This window comes from Solanum verrucosum, unplaced genomic scaffold (genome assembly GCF_900185275.1).
Source record: "Solanum verrucosum unplaced genomic scaffold, falcon-dt-bn FXZP01000278.1, whole genome shotgun sequence".
Lineage (NCBI taxonomy): Eukaryota > Viridiplantae > Streptophyta > Magnoliopsida > Solanales > Solanaceae > Solanum > Solanum verrucosum.
In genome coordinates, this window is record NW_026020332.1 from 5,935,281 (window position 1) to 5,953,872 (window position 18,592).

General features: G+C 35.5%; 2 protein-coding genes across 2 annotated transcripts in view; one reads left to right on the forward strand and one right to left on the reverse strand.

The window, feature by feature from the left end:
- The window catches only part of LOC125836181 (binding partner of ACD11 1-like), a 167,264-nt gene extending 150,861 nt beyond the window's left edge, over positions 1-16,403 (reverse strand). The window contains exon 1 of the mRNA XM_049515284.1: positions 16,393-16,403. The gene's annotated coding sequence lies outside the window, so the exon portion shown is untranslated. The remainder of the gene's footprint in view (positions 1-16,392) is intronic.
- LOC125836724 (uncharacterized) lies at positions 4,748-5,215 on the forward strand. Its single transcript, XM_049515939.1, has one exon. It carries the CDS (start codon positions 4,748-4,750, stop codon positions 5,213-5,215), a length of 468 nt encoding a protein of 155 aa, XP_049371896.1.
- Positions 16,404-18,592: the final 2,189 nt, after the last annotated feature.

The window sequence follows — 18,592 nt, forward strand, 5'->3', positions numbered from 1 at the left end:
AAAGCTTTACAGATCTGATCAGAGGTGCGCGTATCACTCCAACAGTATTGGACATGATACCGAGGACTGTATCAACCTGAAGCTTAAGATCCAAGACTTGATTGACCAGAATGTGGTCTCTCTTCAGACAGTCGCGCCCAATATTAACAGTAATCCTTTGCCAAACCATGGAGGCGTCACTATCAATATGATAGAGACAGATGATGATTGGTGCGTGACAAAGGCATTAGTTCCGATTGCTCCTAATGAACTAGAAAAAGGCTGTAGCTTCGTTGAGCATCATAGAGAAGAAAAAGTTTGTGATTTTGACACTCGAGAAGGTTGGTGCCTTGGTGCCGAGAAAAACTCTTACCCGACCAAAATTTATGATTGAAACGGCTGTTACTTAAGGCATGACTAGATCTGGCAGGTGTTACACACCGGAAGAATTGGCCCAAGGGGGCAGAAAAAAGATCAAGCTAAAAGGCCGATTAGTGAAGCTGAAGCCGAAGAGTTCTGGAGGAAAACGCAACCGAAAGATTATTCAATTATGAAGCATTTGGAAAAGACACCAACTCAGATTTCTGTATGGGATTTGTTGATGAGTTCACAACTGCATAGGCAAGCGTTGATGAAGGCTATGGATGATACTTATGTGCCCGTGGGTACCAATAGTGACAATCTAACAGCCATGATAAATCAGGTCATCCGAGGACACCAAATTAGTTTTTGTGACAAAGAGCTGCCCTTTGAAGGCAGGATGCACAACAACACTCTGCACGTCACCACTATGTGTCGGGACAAGATAATAAATCAAGTCGTGGTCGATGACGGATCCGGTCTTAATATTTTTCGACTTTCGACTCTAAGGTAGCTAAAATTTGATTTGGGAAAGCTTCACCAGAACCAAGTCAATGTGAGGGCTTTTGGTGGAGTGCAAAGAGACACATTGGGCGTGGTGAACTTGGATATTCAGGTGGGTCCTGCAGAATTCAACGTTGAGTTCCAGGTGTTGGATATCAACACCAGTTACAACCTGCTTCTAGGAAGACCGTTCATTCATATGGCTGGGGCTGTGCCGTCTACCCTTCTCCAACTAATGAAGTTTGTTTGGAAGGACCAGGAATTGATCATTTATGGTGAAGGGAGTTATTCCAATGGGTATGCACCGATCGTTGATGATGTCTCTCGAGGTTGTGATTTCTACATGGTGGAGCTGGTAAATGCCACCGGTGATGACTTGGCTCCACAGCCTCCTATGTCTACCGTGTACAAGATGATTGCTACCGTCATGCTACAGAATGGTTTCGAACCAGGTTTCGGATTGGGGAAGCACTTCAAGGAATCGTCGAGCCTATCCAAATTCCCGCCAAGGGAGCAAAGTTTGGTTTGGGGTATGTCCCCACAGATGCTGACGAAGCAGAGATGAAGAACAAGAGTATTGATCAAGCATTGGCCAGGCCAATTCCTCATCTGTACCAGTCATTTCCAGTACGAGAAAATGTCAACGGTGTTGGTATCGGGGAAGGAATCTGGGGCCTTTTTGAGGAGATTGATGCGGTCATCGAGAAAGAGCTGGGACATCAGGTATCCGTGATGCAGAGCCTGAAGAGCAATTGCAGAACTAGACCGCCACACCATTCCTGATTTGCCGCTCATCTGGGTAGAAAAGACATGTGTCTTTGTTTGTTTTAAAATCGGTGGTAGCCCGGAAGAGGCCCGAGCCCACCCTTTAAGCAATTGTTATTTGTTTGAAGCTTTTAATTTCCCTTGTGATGTTTAAAAAGCCAAAATGACCCTCGGCCATGGCCAAAGTTTATGCTTGTCTTTCAATCCAAATGAAAAGCCTTTTTTATCAAAATTTGTTTGTTTACTTTTATGTTTATATTTTACTTTCCTAACTTTGTTTGTTTATGATTTCAGTAATATTAATTTAAAATCTGCCAATGTCATGTCATGTCATGAACTGAGTGAACGAAATGAGGCAGGTGATAATGAGTGTGAGGAATATAAAAAAGAAAATGAGGTACCCGAACATGTTGTTGAGGAGTTTCGACAATTCGAGAATCAACACAAGCCAAATCGTGAAGAAACTGAAACTGTGAATCTCGGAGATGAGGAATCTGTCAAAGAAGTTAGAATCAATGTCCATATGACTGAATCCCCAAAAAGAGACCTGGTTCGTTTGCTGAGGGAGTACATTGATGTATTTGTGTGGTCTTATAAAGACATGCCAGGGCTGAGCACAAATATAGTGTCTCACAAGTTGCCGATCAATCCAAATTTTAGTCTAGTAAAACAAAAGACTCGGAAATCCGACTCAAGTAGTGGAAGTGACGCAATATCCGACTTGGTTAGCCAATGTTGTTCCTGTTGCCAAGAAAGACGAAAGATCAGAATTTGTGTCGACTACAGAGATCTCAACAAAGCTAGCACGAAAGATAATTTTCCATTGCCAAACATTCACATTCTTATTGATAACTGTGCTAAGCATGAGATGCAGTCGTTCGTGGATTGTTATTCAGGCTATCACCAGATCCTGATGGATGAAGAAGATGCGGAAAAAATAGCTTTCATCACGCCCTGGGGCATATATCATTATCAGGTGATGCCTTTTGGTCTTAAAAATGTCGGTGCTACTTACATGAGGGCTATGAAGACCATCTTTCACGATATGATTCACAAGGAGATCGAGGTTTATGTAGATGATATCATAATTAAGTCCCGCGATAGTTCGGACCACTTGACTAACTTGAGAAAATTCTTTGATCGCTTACGCCGATACAATTTGAAGTTAAATCTCGCCAAGTGTGCTTTTGGAGTGCCAGCTGGCAAGTTGTTGCGATTTATAGTCAGCAGGAGGGGCATTAAGATTGACCCTTTCAAGATTAAGGCGATCCAGGAATTACCTCCTCCGAAGATCAAGAAAAAAGTGATGAATTTTTTAGGAAGGTTGAACTATATCAGCCGGTTCATAGCTCAATCCACCGTGGTGTGTGACCCCATCTTTAAGTTAATGAAAAAAGATGCCTGGACCAAGTGGACCGGAGAATGTCAAACTGCTTTTGTTGCTATCAAGAACTATTTTTCCAATCCACCGGTGTTGGTCCCTCCGCGAGAAGGGAGTCTGTTATTGCTATATTTGTCTGTCTCAGATAATGCATTGGGATGCGTGCTTGGTCAACATGACGAAACTGGGAAGAAAGAGCGAGCCATTTATTACTTGAGCAAAAAGTTCACTCCATATGAGTCTCGTTACACTCTTTTCGATAGAACGTGTTGTGCTTTGACTTGGATCGCTCAAAAGTTGAGACATTATTTGTGTTATTATACCACATACCTTATTTCCAGGATGGACCCATTGAAGTATATTTTCCAGAAAGCAATGCCGACCAGGAAGTTGTCTAAATGGCAAATGCTTTTGAGTGTTTTTGACATTGTGTATGTGACTCAGAAGGCGATAAAGGCACAAACACTGGCTGATCATCTTGCAGAGAATCCAGTTGATTTAGAGTATGAACCGCTCAAGACTTATTTTCCTGATGAAGAAATAACATATGTGGGTGAGGATATTTCTGAAGCGTACCCTGGTTGGAGAGTGTTCTTTGTTGGAGCGGCGAATCATCAAGGGAAAGGAATCGGAGCGGTCTTAGTTTCAAAAACTGGTCAGAACTATCCTATAGTGGCTAAACTCCGATTTGAATGCATGAACAACATGGTTGAGTATGAAGCTTGCATCCTCTGTCTGTAGATGGCAATTAATATGAATGTTCACGAGTTGCTGGTTATTGGAGATTCATATTTGCTGATTTATCAGATTCAAGTGGAATGGACCGTGAAAAGCTCAAAGATCACACCGTATGTGCGGTATATACTGAAGTTGTGCAAGAGATTTCATAAGATTGAGTTTAGGCAGACTCCTAGGACACAGAATGAGTTGGCCGATGCTCTTGCCACCATTGCATCAATGATTAAGCATCCGGATACAGGTTACATTGATCCAATGGTTATAGAGGTAAAAAAACAACCTGTTCATTGTTCACACGTCGAAGCGGAACCAGATGATTTGCCTTGGTATTTTGACATCAAGAAGTATTTAGAGGATGTGACTTTTTCGGAGATTGCAATGGTCAACCAGAAGAAGTCGATACGCCGTATGACCCTTAATTTCTTTGCAAGTGGGGAAATCCTTTGTAGGAGGAATGCTAGCGAAGCTTCTGGAACAGATACATGCCGGAGTTTGCGGTACTCACATGAATGGGCTCACTTTGGCGAGGAAGATCCTCTGGGCTGGTTATTTTGGCTGACTATGGAGCATGATTATTGCAAGTTCGTGTAGAAATGTCATAAATGTCAAGTGCATGGTGATTTGATTCGAGTGCCGCATCACGAACTTAATGCTATAAGTTCACCTTGACCCTTTGTAGCTTGGGGCATGGACGTCATTGGCCCGACAGAGCCAGCCACATCCAACGGACACAGATTCATTTTGGTCGCCATTGACTACTTCACCAAATGGGTAGAAACAACTTCGAATAAGTCGGTGGCCAAGAAAGTTGTAGCTGATTTTGTTCGCAACAATTTGATAAGTAGGTTTGGAGTGCCAGAATCCATCATCACCGATAATGGAGCGAACCTCAACAGTCACTTGATGAGAGAAATATGTGAACATTCCAAGATTAGTCACTGGAACTCAACTGCCTATCGTCCCCAAATGAATGGAGCTGTAAAAGCCGCCAACAAGAACATAAAGAAGATTTTGAGAAAAATGATTGATAATCGCAGAGGTTGGCATAAGATGTTGCCGTATGCTTTATTAGGTTACAGAACGACTGTCAGAACGTCAATTGGAGCTACCCCATATTTGCTAGTATATGGAACAGAAGCAGTTATACCTGCAAAAGTTGAAATACCTTCATTAAGAATTATCCGAGAAGCTGAATTGAGTAATGCTGAATGGGTTCGCAATCGAATCGATCAGTTAACAACGATTGATGAGAAGAGAATGGTTGCTGTTTGTCATGGACAACTATATCGACATAGAATGATTCGTGCTTTCTACAAGAAGGTAAGAGCCAGAATGTTTGAGGTTGATCAGTTGGTCCTTAAACGCATTTTCCCTCATCAAGATGAGTACAAAGGGAAATTTAAACCAAATTGGCAAGGACCCTACATGGTTCGCACAGTGTTATCTGGAGGTGCCTTGATCCTGTCGGAAATGGATGGCACCGAATAGCTAAAACCGATCAACTCAGATGCTGTCAAGAGATATTATGTGTGAAGCTTCAGTTTTTACTTCAGTTATTTCCTTGTAATCGTTCTATTTGCTTGTAATTACTTTGTTTAGAATTTTATCCCTCTTGTAATGAACTACGTCTGACCTTAATTCTCAAGAATGAGATACGTAGTCGGTCTATGTCAGCCTTGGTCACCCATTTATCCCCTTTTAATATTTTCCCTTGTAATGAACTACGTCTGACCTGAATTCTCAAGAATGAGATACGTAGGCGGCCTATGTCGGCCTCGGTCGATTTCTTTGTAATTATTTTATTTTTGTTAATCTTTGAGATGGAACTACGTTTGACGTGATTTCTGCCTCAACGAGATACGTAGGCGTCACAAGGGTTCTGTCATATCTCCCGTAAGATTTCTATTTTTCCTTTGCAATAGAAACTGGGACAGAATTTAAGAGAGAGACTAAAAAATTCTCAAGAAAGAGATCTCTCCAACCAAGTCGAGACTGAAGCTACCTTGAGATTTGCAACTAAGACAAATTTTTTGAGAAGATTTCAAAAATTCCGTGATTTGCTTGCCAACGATATAAGATAACCCAAGATTGTTAACTGGGACAAAAATTTTGAGGAGGGCCTCAAAATTTCAACAAAGTTCATCGGGTTTAGAGCAACTTTGAATACTTCTCAGCAAATGATCATATAGACCTCGATGCATCAACCTCAAAGACGTTCATTAATCTTGACGTGACATGACACTTGGGAGTGACCTTTTTCAAACATTACTTTTGAAAACCTATTTTTTCTTAAACACTTTCCTCTCATGTTTAAATTATTTGCAGAAAAATATTTTGTCTTATCTATCAAAAAGCGGGAGATCAGAAAAATTAGCCGGAGATAGCAAGACAAGGAGCAGACAACTGAAGAGATCAACATAGATCGGTTCATTTTTAAACTAACAATTTTTCTATGGATTTAGGTCTACAGGGTGCCTCAAGATCGGCATATTCTTCCATTCAATGAATATAGAGAAGTCAAAAGAACGAAGAGCTCCCAAATTGACAACTTTTCTGCGGATGCAGGAAATATTTTATGCTTCTTATACCAAGAATTGGGAATATGAGTAGCATTACTTTATTCAAATTCTCAACAAGGCAAGGTTCATAATGAACATGCAATTATGTTCGGAGATGAGACAAATGAAACCTTGAAGAGAGAAGTATTGTTATTTTTTCCAGCAACTAAAGATACCTCGAAGATATTTATCAGTATTATATTATCATATATGGTAATATTCTTGCCCTGAAGGTTATTTATATTGTATTGTCGAATGAGACGATACCACTACCCGGAGAGTCATTTATGTTGTATTGTCAAATGATAGGATACCACTACTTCGAGGGTCATTTTTATTTATATTGTTGATTGAAACGATATCACTACCCGTTGAGTCATTTATATCGTATTGTCAAAAGAGATGATACCACTATTTCGATAGTCATTTTTATTTGTTTTGTCGAATGAGACGATACCACTACCCGGAGAGTCGTTTATATCGTATTGTCAAATGTTATGATACCACTACTCTGAGGGTCATTTTTATTTATGTTGTCGATTGTGACGATATCATTACCCGGAGAGTCATTTATATCGTATTGTTAAATGAGATGATATCACTATTCCGATGGTCATTTTTATTTATATTGTCAATTGAGACGATACCGTCGTCCAAGAGATACCCAGAAGATCACCTATGTTGCTGGGTGAAACATCACCTTCGTTCGGTATCAGAGAGGCATCATCAAAGATCCATGCATAGCAAGAGGAAGCCATGCACAACAGAGAGATAAATCATGCATCACAGAGAAGTCATGTATCGCGGAGAAGTCATGCATAACAGAAAGATAAATCATGCATTGCAGAGAAGCCATGCATAGAAAGAGTAGAAGCCATGCATAACAAGAGAAAAGACATGCATAACAAGAAAAAGAAGTCATGCATTGCAAGAGAAAGAAGTCATGCATCGTGACAAAAAGATTTATGCATAGCAAGAAGAAGAAATCATGCATAGTAAGAGAAAAGTCATGCATCGCGGGAAAGAGATTCAGGCATAGCAAGAAAAGGATTCATGCATCGTGGAAAAGAAGTTATGCATTGCAAGATAAAGATTTACCAATCTTTAACATCGACTGCCATTTTTTCTTTACAAAATGACATTAAGAAAATTATCAACAACGACGTCAAGAGAATTGTCAACATATTACATCGACCTATTTTATTAATCAAAGGAAGAGTACATTGAAGATTATATTGCAAATATGAAACCCTAGCTTTATTTGCTTTGCGTCGAACTCGATGGAGTTGACGCCAAATGTTCAAGGAGAGCAATTAAGTGTCAACATGGTTAAAGACACTATCCCTCCATTTGAATTGCATTTTTATGCTAATGAGTTTTATCTCAGTCTTTGTCGAGAGCATCGAAGAAGATGAATTCTCAAAACAAACCACAGGTGCGGACAGCATCAATTAGGTTGCAGCATAACGTGGAACTTTTCTTAGCAGCGAACTGGGACATAGTCCAAAGAGGAGTGTCAAACTCTTAGGACGCGAGCAGAGGAGCGAGTTCCACCACAATCAAACCACACCCTATCTGAAGGCCTGTGGGTTTATCTTTAGGTTTGTCGGTTTCAGTTTCGCATCCGGAAATTTTTGGTCTCTACCGGAAGCAGCTTTCCAATCCGACTGACAAATGTGCCAAGAGCTTTGGAAATTATGTCCATGTAAGTTCTTAATTATGGGTGTGAAACGCGCCACATTCATGGCTAAGAGGTTGCAAGCCTCTTTTACATACTCGACTTGCTTTGTCTCTATTCCAGAACCAAATGTTATCTTGCATAGTAGATTTCCTTTTCAACCGATAGAGTCGAACTACAAGTAGCCTGATTCCCTAGGTCGATGGATATGTAGGCGGGCTCAATATTGAAAACTCGGCTGTATTCCAACATTCGCTCTTAAATCTTATTTTCGAGCATTCTGATTTCTTCATAATTCAATATCAGATCGCTTTTGAATTCTTTCAAAATTGTGCGTTAAATCAAGCGTATCGAACTACAAGTGGCCTGAATTCTCATATAGTCTGAGATATGTAGGAGACCCACTTCCGGGGTTCGGCCATAATTCCTAAAGTCCGTACCAAATCCCTTTTCCAAAGGATAAAGATGTGGTCGGTCAAAATTGGATTTGTCAATTTCATTTCCCTCGAATTTCTTGCATCAATCTGAGTAAAATGAGGGACAGTTGTTGACACCTAATTTTGGACCTCCACAATATATATTAACCTTAGAGCTTCTAAAATTTCAAACGAGTTGAAATAATTAATTTTTATAAAGTTCAAAATATTTTCAAGTCATTTTAAATTAATTTTATCATTTTTATAATTTTTGATAATATATATGGTTTTACATAATTATGTATATAATTAGTATATATTATGAATATTGGAAAATCATCTCAAAAGATTTTATTTCTTACTTGAATATTTTTATTAAATTAGTTTAGTTTAAATTATGTTTTTAATTTTGAGTAATTTAGTTTAGTTAAATTTATTATTTTATTTCATTGAAATTAGGAAGTTGATTAGTTGATTATATTAATTCATCTCATTTAAATTTTAGCCAAATTCTTTACATAGCATTCTTAATACACTTGGGTATTTTTACTTATAAATATACCCATTTCTATAATCCTAATTTCAATCCAAAGACAAAATTTTGGTGCCATTTACAAATTTCAGCAGCCCATATTTTATCCTTCAAGCAGCAGCCCACCAAAATCAACCCATACCCATACAATACATCAGCGTACAACGTGAACAACCGACATTTACTTCGTTCTTTTTCCAGCAAATTCAAAACCCAATTGCCCACTCCAATCCCAACATTTTCCCCCCTGACCCGACTCGCATATTCTATTCACAGGAAACCCAGAAACGTCCCTGTCGTAGCAGAGAATAGCAGTAGGAGCAGCTCGCGTGCACGTCCTCGAGGTTGTGGGATGATGCCACGTCGAGCAGTGGGTACACTCGATCGATCGAACTCGTCCTTCCCCCTTTCCTCTTCCGAAATGGGGCGAATTTTCAGAGAAAAAAGTGCTTCCCTTCAATGGTGAAAGATTTTGGGGGTTTGGTTTTTGAATTGGGTCCGAATTTTAGCCTTTTTCCTCCCAAATCGTGAACCTTAGATTTCCCCCTATATATACCTCTCTTCCTCTTCTGTTTTGGGGATTGGAAATTAAAGAACGGAAAAGAGAAAATTACAACAAGATAGCTATAACATATACATGAAACACATTAGAAAAAGAGAAAGAGGAATTAGTTTTCAGGCGGGTCTCATTCCTCCAGTTTGATCACCATCGTTGGTCTAAGTTAGTTTGAGTGCCGTTGCGATTTAGGTTGCTCGCTTGCTGTTCGGATCGTGTTTCTGCGGTAGAATTCGGCTTTCCTACTTTTCCCGTCCCTGTCCGCTGCTCATAACAAGGTAAATCACTTTAACTCTATTATTCAGTTCGTTACTAGTAAATGATAGACCATGAGGTGCACCTGGATCGGTTTTAAAATGTTCTTGCGCAATGTTTTTACGCCTGAGTTGCCATCTGAATCTTCATCTTATTTTTCTTAATGGGTGGAAGTATGTATTTCGTTTTCAAAATGATTCATTGCCTCTTTAAGTTGTTTTTCTATGTTTGTGGCTTTCTTCAAGTTTCCTGGTGGTTGTGCTTATTTTGATCTTGGTTTGTTTACTTGTTGGCCGCATCGACATTGCTCTGTTCATATTTTATCGAGATAGTGTGATTTATTCATCATGTATTTTGAAGTCGTCAGAGGACCAGTTCCTCTTTTTCTAGCATTTATGTCCGAGTTATAGATCGACTATTTTGTTCGGATCAGTGGAGTCTAGATTTGTTACGGTTATCTTGCGGCATGATTGATTTTTCCATCTATGATTATTTGATTTTGTTTCCAGTAGTTTAGATGTTGTTCAATCTTGGTTTTAATATGTTATGGGTATTGTTTCTCTTTATTCCATCTTATTCACTGAAACGAGTGGGGTATGAATCATAGTGTTTAAAACCAAAAAAAAAAACTTCTCTCATTCATATACTAAAACTTTTTTTTTTTTTTTGCAAAATCATAGCATACCTTGTTATTTTTGTTTATCGATTATCTTGGTTTGGTTGCTTCCTGTCAAGAATTTGTTAGTTTTAAGATGTTTTCCCTTTAGAAAAAATATGTTATTTTTGCCTTTGTTGCTTCGTTTTAACTCCATGGGTTGAGATTAGTCGTTTAATTCTAAGCTTATTTGTATTTTTATGGGTTTCGATCGCTTACTGGTAGCATCTTCTTGGTTCATCTTTCTTTTATTATTATTTATTTGTCCCTACTCTTCTGTAATATGTTTTCTTTAATAATATTTAGGAATCAGTTACTATGCATTAATAATTTCTTTCTTAAAGTATTACATCGTCCTGTCTAGTTTTATGCATATTAGTAATAATTTGTAGGATTTCGTGTGGACCCTTTTAATCTTTATAATATCCTTTAGTTAGAATTATGTGTTTGTTTGTATAAATCATTATATATATATATATATGCTATCTTCTTTCTTTTTGTCATTTTTTATTTATTTTATTTTTTTAGCATGCTTTCCTTCTGTTCATTTTTGCCAGATTATATGTTAATATTTCGCTTTTTTTTTTTGCATGTGAAATTTGCCCGAGTTCACTTTGAACTCGCCTTCCCCTTGCATTTCGGGAGAGCCATAAAGGCTCAAACTCCCTTTCCGAGTCATTCAGCCATTAAAATTGACGAATAGGTCCTGAAGTTGAAAGAATATGCGACAGGTCGAGAAAGTGAAAAAGTTGGGCCAAAGGCCCATTTTTAATTCCAAAGAGATGTATTTTGTTATTTTGGGCCTAAGCTTTCGTCATTTTATTCATTAATATTCTTGTTAGAATTTAGGACAGGTGGAAAAATTGGGTCTGAGGCCCAAATGAAATAATATATTTTCTTTGTTAGTCTAGGACAGGTGCAAAGAATGGACAAGAATTGGGCCGAAGGCCCAAAAATGAAAAATAGGCCCAAGTACTTGCCCAGGCGGACAGATCCAGACTTGGGTCCAAATTCTCTATCCCTATCTATTTAACTGCTATTATGTGCTTATTTGTTAAAAATTAATATTAAGGTTTCGAACATTCAAACCCTCAGAAGACACCCATTTCGAATTAACTGCTTAACTAAATTATTAGTTCTTACTTGACTTAAAAAAAAAAATATAAATAAATAAGTTTATAAGATAGCTCAATTAGATAATATTTAAGTACTTCTCCTTTTCCCTTTTTAAATGGTCTTGACTAAAAAATAGTTCAATTTTGTAATTCAACTTAAGTTAATCTATATTTAGCCAAATAATTAATTGTCGGATAACCGCATATTAGTGGGCATTTCGGGTGCTTTCAAACCCTTCCCGAAATGCTAATAAAAACCCCAAACCCCCTTAAATATTTTTCAAGTGATTTCTTGTTTTAATCTTTTGAAAAAAAATAGTTTTCTTGATTTTTTCTTTAAAAAATTAAGTGGCGACTCTTAAAACAAGTTCAATTATATTTTCCTAATAAAACAAGAATATCTCTGAGCTAAAAATATAACGGGGTAAAACCTGATCTATTTTGAAATACTTTAGGCATATATTTGACCATTTTGCCTTTTTAGTTTTTGCTTCCAAACAACGAGCTATTAAACTTCAGATGATTAATTTTGATTTCTTACTATCATGGAATTCATCATCAAGGTAATCGTCCTTACGCAATCAACAAACTCTTGCCAGGATTTGTCTCAAGTTAATTTCAAAATTAAAGAATTTCAATATGTGGTGTTACAAGTAAAATTTATCAAAAGTCTGAGTTTCTCAATATTTATATACATTTCCCACCACTTAAAATAAGTAGGGTTGTCAATGTGGCAGACGAGTGCGGGATGAAGCGGGTCTGATTGAACCTGCAACTATTCAACTTGCTCTATTCCGCATGACTTTTTTTACGAACCTGGTCTGCCCAAATCTCAATAGCAGCAGACCTACTAATTCGATTCTAGAGCAATTGAATTTCCCGCTCAAATATTTCATCTTCTCCAAAAAAAAAAAAAAAACGACCAAACGTTTTGCTCCTTTTTCCCTCTGTTGCTGGTAGGGCCGACTCAATAAGATTGAGGCCTAAAACGAAACTTTAAAAAGGAGTCCTATGTTGTAAAACTTAAGAACAAAAGAACAATATAAAGAGGAAGAGAAGAAGAATATAAGACAAGAGGAACAATAAACTAAAACTTTCTTTCTTTCAAGTGTTCACCAAATCTTCAAGTGTATACAATATGAACCCTTATGCCTCTATTTATAGTGTAACATAGAGGCATACAAAAGGTTAGTCATAAACATGACATTAACATGAATATAATGGGGAGGTTATGGAAGTGAAAGGTTACAAGAATAATGGTTATAAAGGTGGAGGTTATGGAGGTTATGGTTATCTTCATAATGGAGGAAAGTATGTAGTAACTTCTTGATGTAGTGGACATCCACAATACATTATTTTATAACACTCCCCCTTGGATGTCCATAGATAATATGCCTCGTTAAAACCTTACTAGGAAAACCCCCGTGGGAAAAAATCCTAGTGAAGGAAAAAGAGTACACATACCTTTTAATATGCTTTGAATGTTGCCTCGTTAAAAACCTTACCAGGAAAACCCAATTGGTATAAAACCATGGTTAAGGAAAAGAGTACAACACATATTTTTCTCCCCCTGATAAAAACTTTACTTGATATCTCGGAGACGATGCATTCCAATCTTATATCACAACTTCTCAAATATTAATGTTGGCAATCCTTAGTGAATAAGTTTACAAGATATCACTTGAATAGGTCTTTGAACGTCTATCTCACCATTTTGTTGAAGATCATGTGTGAAAAATACTTTTGGTGAAATATGTTTTGTCTGACCCCCTTTGATTGTATCCTCCCTTCAATTGAGCTATATATTATTTTCGTAGATGGTGGTTAGAATATCTTTTGCCAAAGGAAAATCACATGTTTTCTGAATATGGTAGATCATGATTCCAACCATACACACTCCCGACTTACTTCATATATCAATATTATTTCTGTATGATTTGAAGAAGTGGTTACCAATGTTTGTTTCTTTGAATGCCAAGATATTGTTGTGCCTCCATATGTAAACAAATAGCTCATTTGCGATCGAGCTTTATGCAGATCAAATAAATATTCTGCATCTACATAATCAAATCATTTCTAACTCAGAGATTGATCATTTCAATTTTATACGTTGCTCGTCTTTTCTTCTCAAAAATAAATCACACATCTTCTATGTGTTGAGTCACTTTCTTTGTTAGTTTCTTGGCATAACTTGAATGATAATATGACAATCCCCTCACATAACTTTTTATATGTATATCAAATAGTCTTCTAGCATTTGCATAACCATCAATCTGTAAGTGCACCAATTGCACTAATACATGACATTTTAAATCATTTTCATGAGATCAAAAAGATTCTTTCTCTGTGTTAAGCAATCTCAAAACCATTTGGTACTCAATGGAATTGCTTTAAGGCATTTTAAATCCTTCAAGGATTTTCATATAACTTCACCGTCTAGTTAGACATAATAATCATTATGCATATTCAAGTATTTCATCTATTGCCAGACTGAAACAAGTCTCATTGCATCCACTATTGAAGAATATATCTCCATTTAATAATGTCAGGATTTTTGCGAAACCCTTTATGCCTCGAGGCACAAATCGCACTTTATATCTTACGGTTATACTTTCGCACAATGATTTATTTGTACTACACTGACATTATATTTTGATCCATGAACTATAAGATTAAAAACATCACTTTTCTAAGTGAAACAAAATATACTTGAATAGTGCCAATCATTTATCTGTCAACACTATATGACAGATTCTAATTTAAGATCCTCGTAACCATTTATAGCATTGAGTGCTACTTCATATTAAAGATACCATTGACGGTCATCTTGATATAGATTCCAATACGACATAACATATTAAGATCTCTTCATTTATCATCATTTTCAGGTACCTCAACCTTTGCCAAGGTTTTATGAAGTGTTATGTCATAGTGCTCTTTCAAAGCACTTACCTCATTATCATGACCATTTTTGACAATTTGCTCCTCTTCTTCCTCAAGGAGTTTTACATTTGGAATCGATTGGTCTATCACGCTTATGGCGTACCATAGACTCTATCCTTTAAGGACTATTTATTGGAGCATTTGTAGCTTAATTAAAATATTAGGTCAGCAAATACATCTGGCAATTATTTGCAACATTTTGCAAATGAATTATCTCGTGAACTTCAAGTTCATATTTTTTTTTTAACGAGGATCTAGATAATTCACCCCACACATAATTTTCAGCTACTAAACATATCTCCCCCTAATGTTAGGAATCTAACATTTACCCCCAACCTCATTTGGGGATCCATCTTTGTGTGTGGTGGAGCAATAAAATCATATGTGCACACATCAAATTCTTAGATGGAAATTATTTGGTTCCTGACCCTGAACCAATTGTGATGGGAGAACCTTGTTGGCTTGCTGCATACACTTTAAATAAACTCATCTCATATCAAATTTTATTTGAGAGATTTATTCTCATAATCAATGATCTAGCTATAATTGGAGGCAAACAATTTTTGCTAAACCAACCAGTATTATCAACATAATTTTATAGTTTGGAACTTTGCTCTTAATTTAACAATTTGAGCAAACAACCTTACAAAAACCAATTTGTAAGTTGATACGAATGCACATGTGACCATACCATAGATGCATCTATTAAATCATAATAGGAAGTGGTCCACATGACAGGTGAACGGGCCCATATTCACCCTTTTATATGTTCCATATAATTTCAGGGGATACAATCTCAACCTTAGCTGGTACAATGATCATTTTATCATGAGAACAAGCAACACATGAAAATTCTTGAAGAATCTTTTATTTCTTCAACATATAATCACATGAATTCTCAATTATTTTGCATCACATTTGAACTGAAATGGTCAACCGGTTATGCCAACTGATATTTATTCTAGTAAACTTCTAGTTTACTTTTGCATGTGATTCCACCATCATGCCTATATTTGTATACAACAAACCAGAGAATGACGGGTAACCTTTTATGTAAATATTCATAGCCCGCTTTGATTGTAGTAATCTGAAGATATTTAATCTTTCAATAATTTTAAGTCTCAATATAATAATTTTTTTCAATTCCTTCGAAACTTAAAATGTTTCTTTTGAGACTTACTACAACCCTAATATTATGAACTATTTCATTCCCCCGGATAGTAACAAATTAGCCCTTTCGGAACTCTCAATTAATTTTGTGTACCACCACAAATTAATTCACAACACCATTCTTATGGTGAGCATCTCATTCAAGGAGAAAATTATTATTATTGTCATGGTTAAATTTATTACATGCAAGACTTATTTCTTGATAACCAATGACAAATTTGTGTTGCCACACAATAATCTTTATTTTGGTCATGACCACAACCTTTATAGAAAAGAATTACTTCTTTCTTTTGCCCTCCAATAGTTCATAATAAAACATACCACAATAATTGTGTAGTACTTAAAGTATATGACTAAATGATCATTTATGTCAAAAAAATTCTTTTCAATCTCTCAAATCTCCCGTAAAGGTGAGATGTGACATTTATCCAATAATACATGAACATGCTCTTATCCATAAGAACACAAGTCACATTTTCTTTAAGAAATTGAGCATAACCATTTGAACATGCACCATAAGTTTTTATTAGAAACTCATTGTCATGCTTTCACATTTATCAAATATATGTGACTCACCTCAACATCACTTTAAGAGGTCAAATATACCAAATGTATTACCACTTTGTATTCCTTTATTTTGATGGAGGATCTACAAAACTTTTCAAATTTGGGTTGCACCAACAACAATGTGCCAATAACTTTTCATACTACTTTGATGGATAAAAATTACCTTCACATTTGAAGGACCATCTTAAGAATCCATAATGTTCTTTCTTTTAATTACCACAATGATGATCATCAATATTTTACCATACTCATATTCATGCATTTAACCACTTGTCATTTTGAGACACATTATGTCCTGCTACCACATTCACATAAGAGAATGGAGCAAATCAATTGGCAAATTTTATGACTTTTAGTCAAAAGTATACAACTTTATGTTAGTTATCACCATATCACTATAGTGCATTAGGACTTAAACCCAATGTCTTACCCATATGAAGACGCCTTTGGTCATAAATCAATGGGTCTTGAACCCAACTTCTTATTATCATTAAGCACCCAGACTTTAACTCGATGTCTTACCCACTTGGTGCGATGAAACTTGAATTCATAGTCTTACCCTCAATCATTTTAAAATAACCACAAAATAAACTTTGTTAGTACAAATAATATATTAATAACTCCACAAGTAAATGTTTAGATGAAGAAAAATAAATAGGTACAAAAGTAACCTATAATGATGATCCAATCAATATGTATATGCCACATAAGTCAATAACTTATCTTTTAATAAAACAAGATCATAAAGAACAATTTCTTTACAAATTATTAACTTACAAAATTAACTTTACTTTTTAAATATATAGTGATTAAATTAAAAGTTTGCTCAAAGTAAAAGCAACTTGCTGGACTCATATGATTTTGAGATGGTAAGAAAACTAATGATGCTTAATCAAAAGTAAAATATAAAATAGATTATATAGTAGTTTACCTTGTTCCCGAGAGAAAAATAAACACAAATATTTTTACCTTCTTTATATTTACTTTGCTTCAATCCTTCAATTGTAGAACAATCGTGCTGATAACGTGTTGTAAAACTTAAGAACAAAAGAACAATATAAAGAGGAAGAGAAGAAGAATATAAGACAAGAGGAACAATAAACTAAAACTTTTCCGTGTTGTAAAACTTAAGAACAAAAGAACAATATAAAGAGGAAGAGAAGAAGAATATAAGACAAAAGGAACAATAAACTAAAACTTTCTTTCTTTCAAGTGTTCACCAAATCTTCAAGTGTATACAATATGAACCCTTATGCCTCTATTTGTAGTGTAACATAGAGGCATACAAAAGGTTAGTCATAAACATGACATTAACATGAATATAATGGGGAGGTTATGGAAGTGAAAGGTTACAAGAATAATGGTTATAAAGGTGGAGGTTATGGAGGTTATGGTTATCTTCATAATGGAGGAAAGTATGTAGTAACTTCTTGATGTAGTGGACATCCACAATATATTATTTTATAACATCCTAATATTTCTTTTATTTTTTATTTTTAAAATCATCATATATACTTTTATTTAAAATCTACGTTTCTAGTTTTATTAGATGTGAAGTCATTAATTATTGTTTTATAATCGATTTGTTTTAGTAATTCATTTTCAATTGATAATATAGCTAATTCATTTATTCTCTCTTAAGATATTGTTGATCTTTGATGAGATTTTATCAATTTTCGTTTGAAAAACTTCTGTCAACTGAAGCAACGATTACATGAATTGTTAACATTATTCTATAAGCAATATATGCATTAGGAAAAGAATCATGTCTTTTTATCTGATTGAGTATTTCCATTAGATCATTATGTTCTATCTATATTATTTCTCTTAACAGTTTTAATTCAAAAAATAAATCTAAACCATCAATATAAGAATAACTATTAAGTGTTAAAGAAAGTTCAATGTTACGACAATATTTTTTAAAATTCTCATCATCCAGTGATCTCAATTTTTTACCACTAAATAAAAAATTAAAATATTTTCATATGCTTCAAATTGTTTTGAACAAGAATATATATTCTTATGAACTAAGAATATCAACAATAATAAGTTAACAAGAAAAAATTATAAAATAAAGTTAGAACAACAAAACCTGGCACGTATATGATAAGTTGATATAATAATATCGAAATAGTGTTGTGTTCCTTCATTATAATGATTGCTTGTTGAACTTCTTGAGATTTTGAAGAAGACACTCAAAAACAAATTTTATTATTTTGTAACTTATAAGCAACGGTAAATCAAAGGATTTTGTAGGAGAAGTTCAATATTGAGAATAAAATAATAAAAAAGATGAATATAAGGTAAATAATAATGTATGGTCAAATTCTTAGAGATAAATAAGGAAACACAATTTCCCACATAAGGAAATTATTCCCAAAAAATGTTGCATTCCCTTAGAAAAGTGGGAAAACTAACGG

What these genes read in the sequence shown, in the direction of transcription:
- LOC125836724 (XM_049515939.1), top strand. Translation starts at nt 4,748, where the DNA reads ATGATTGATAATCGCAGAGGTTGGCATAAGATGTTGCCGTATGCTTTA.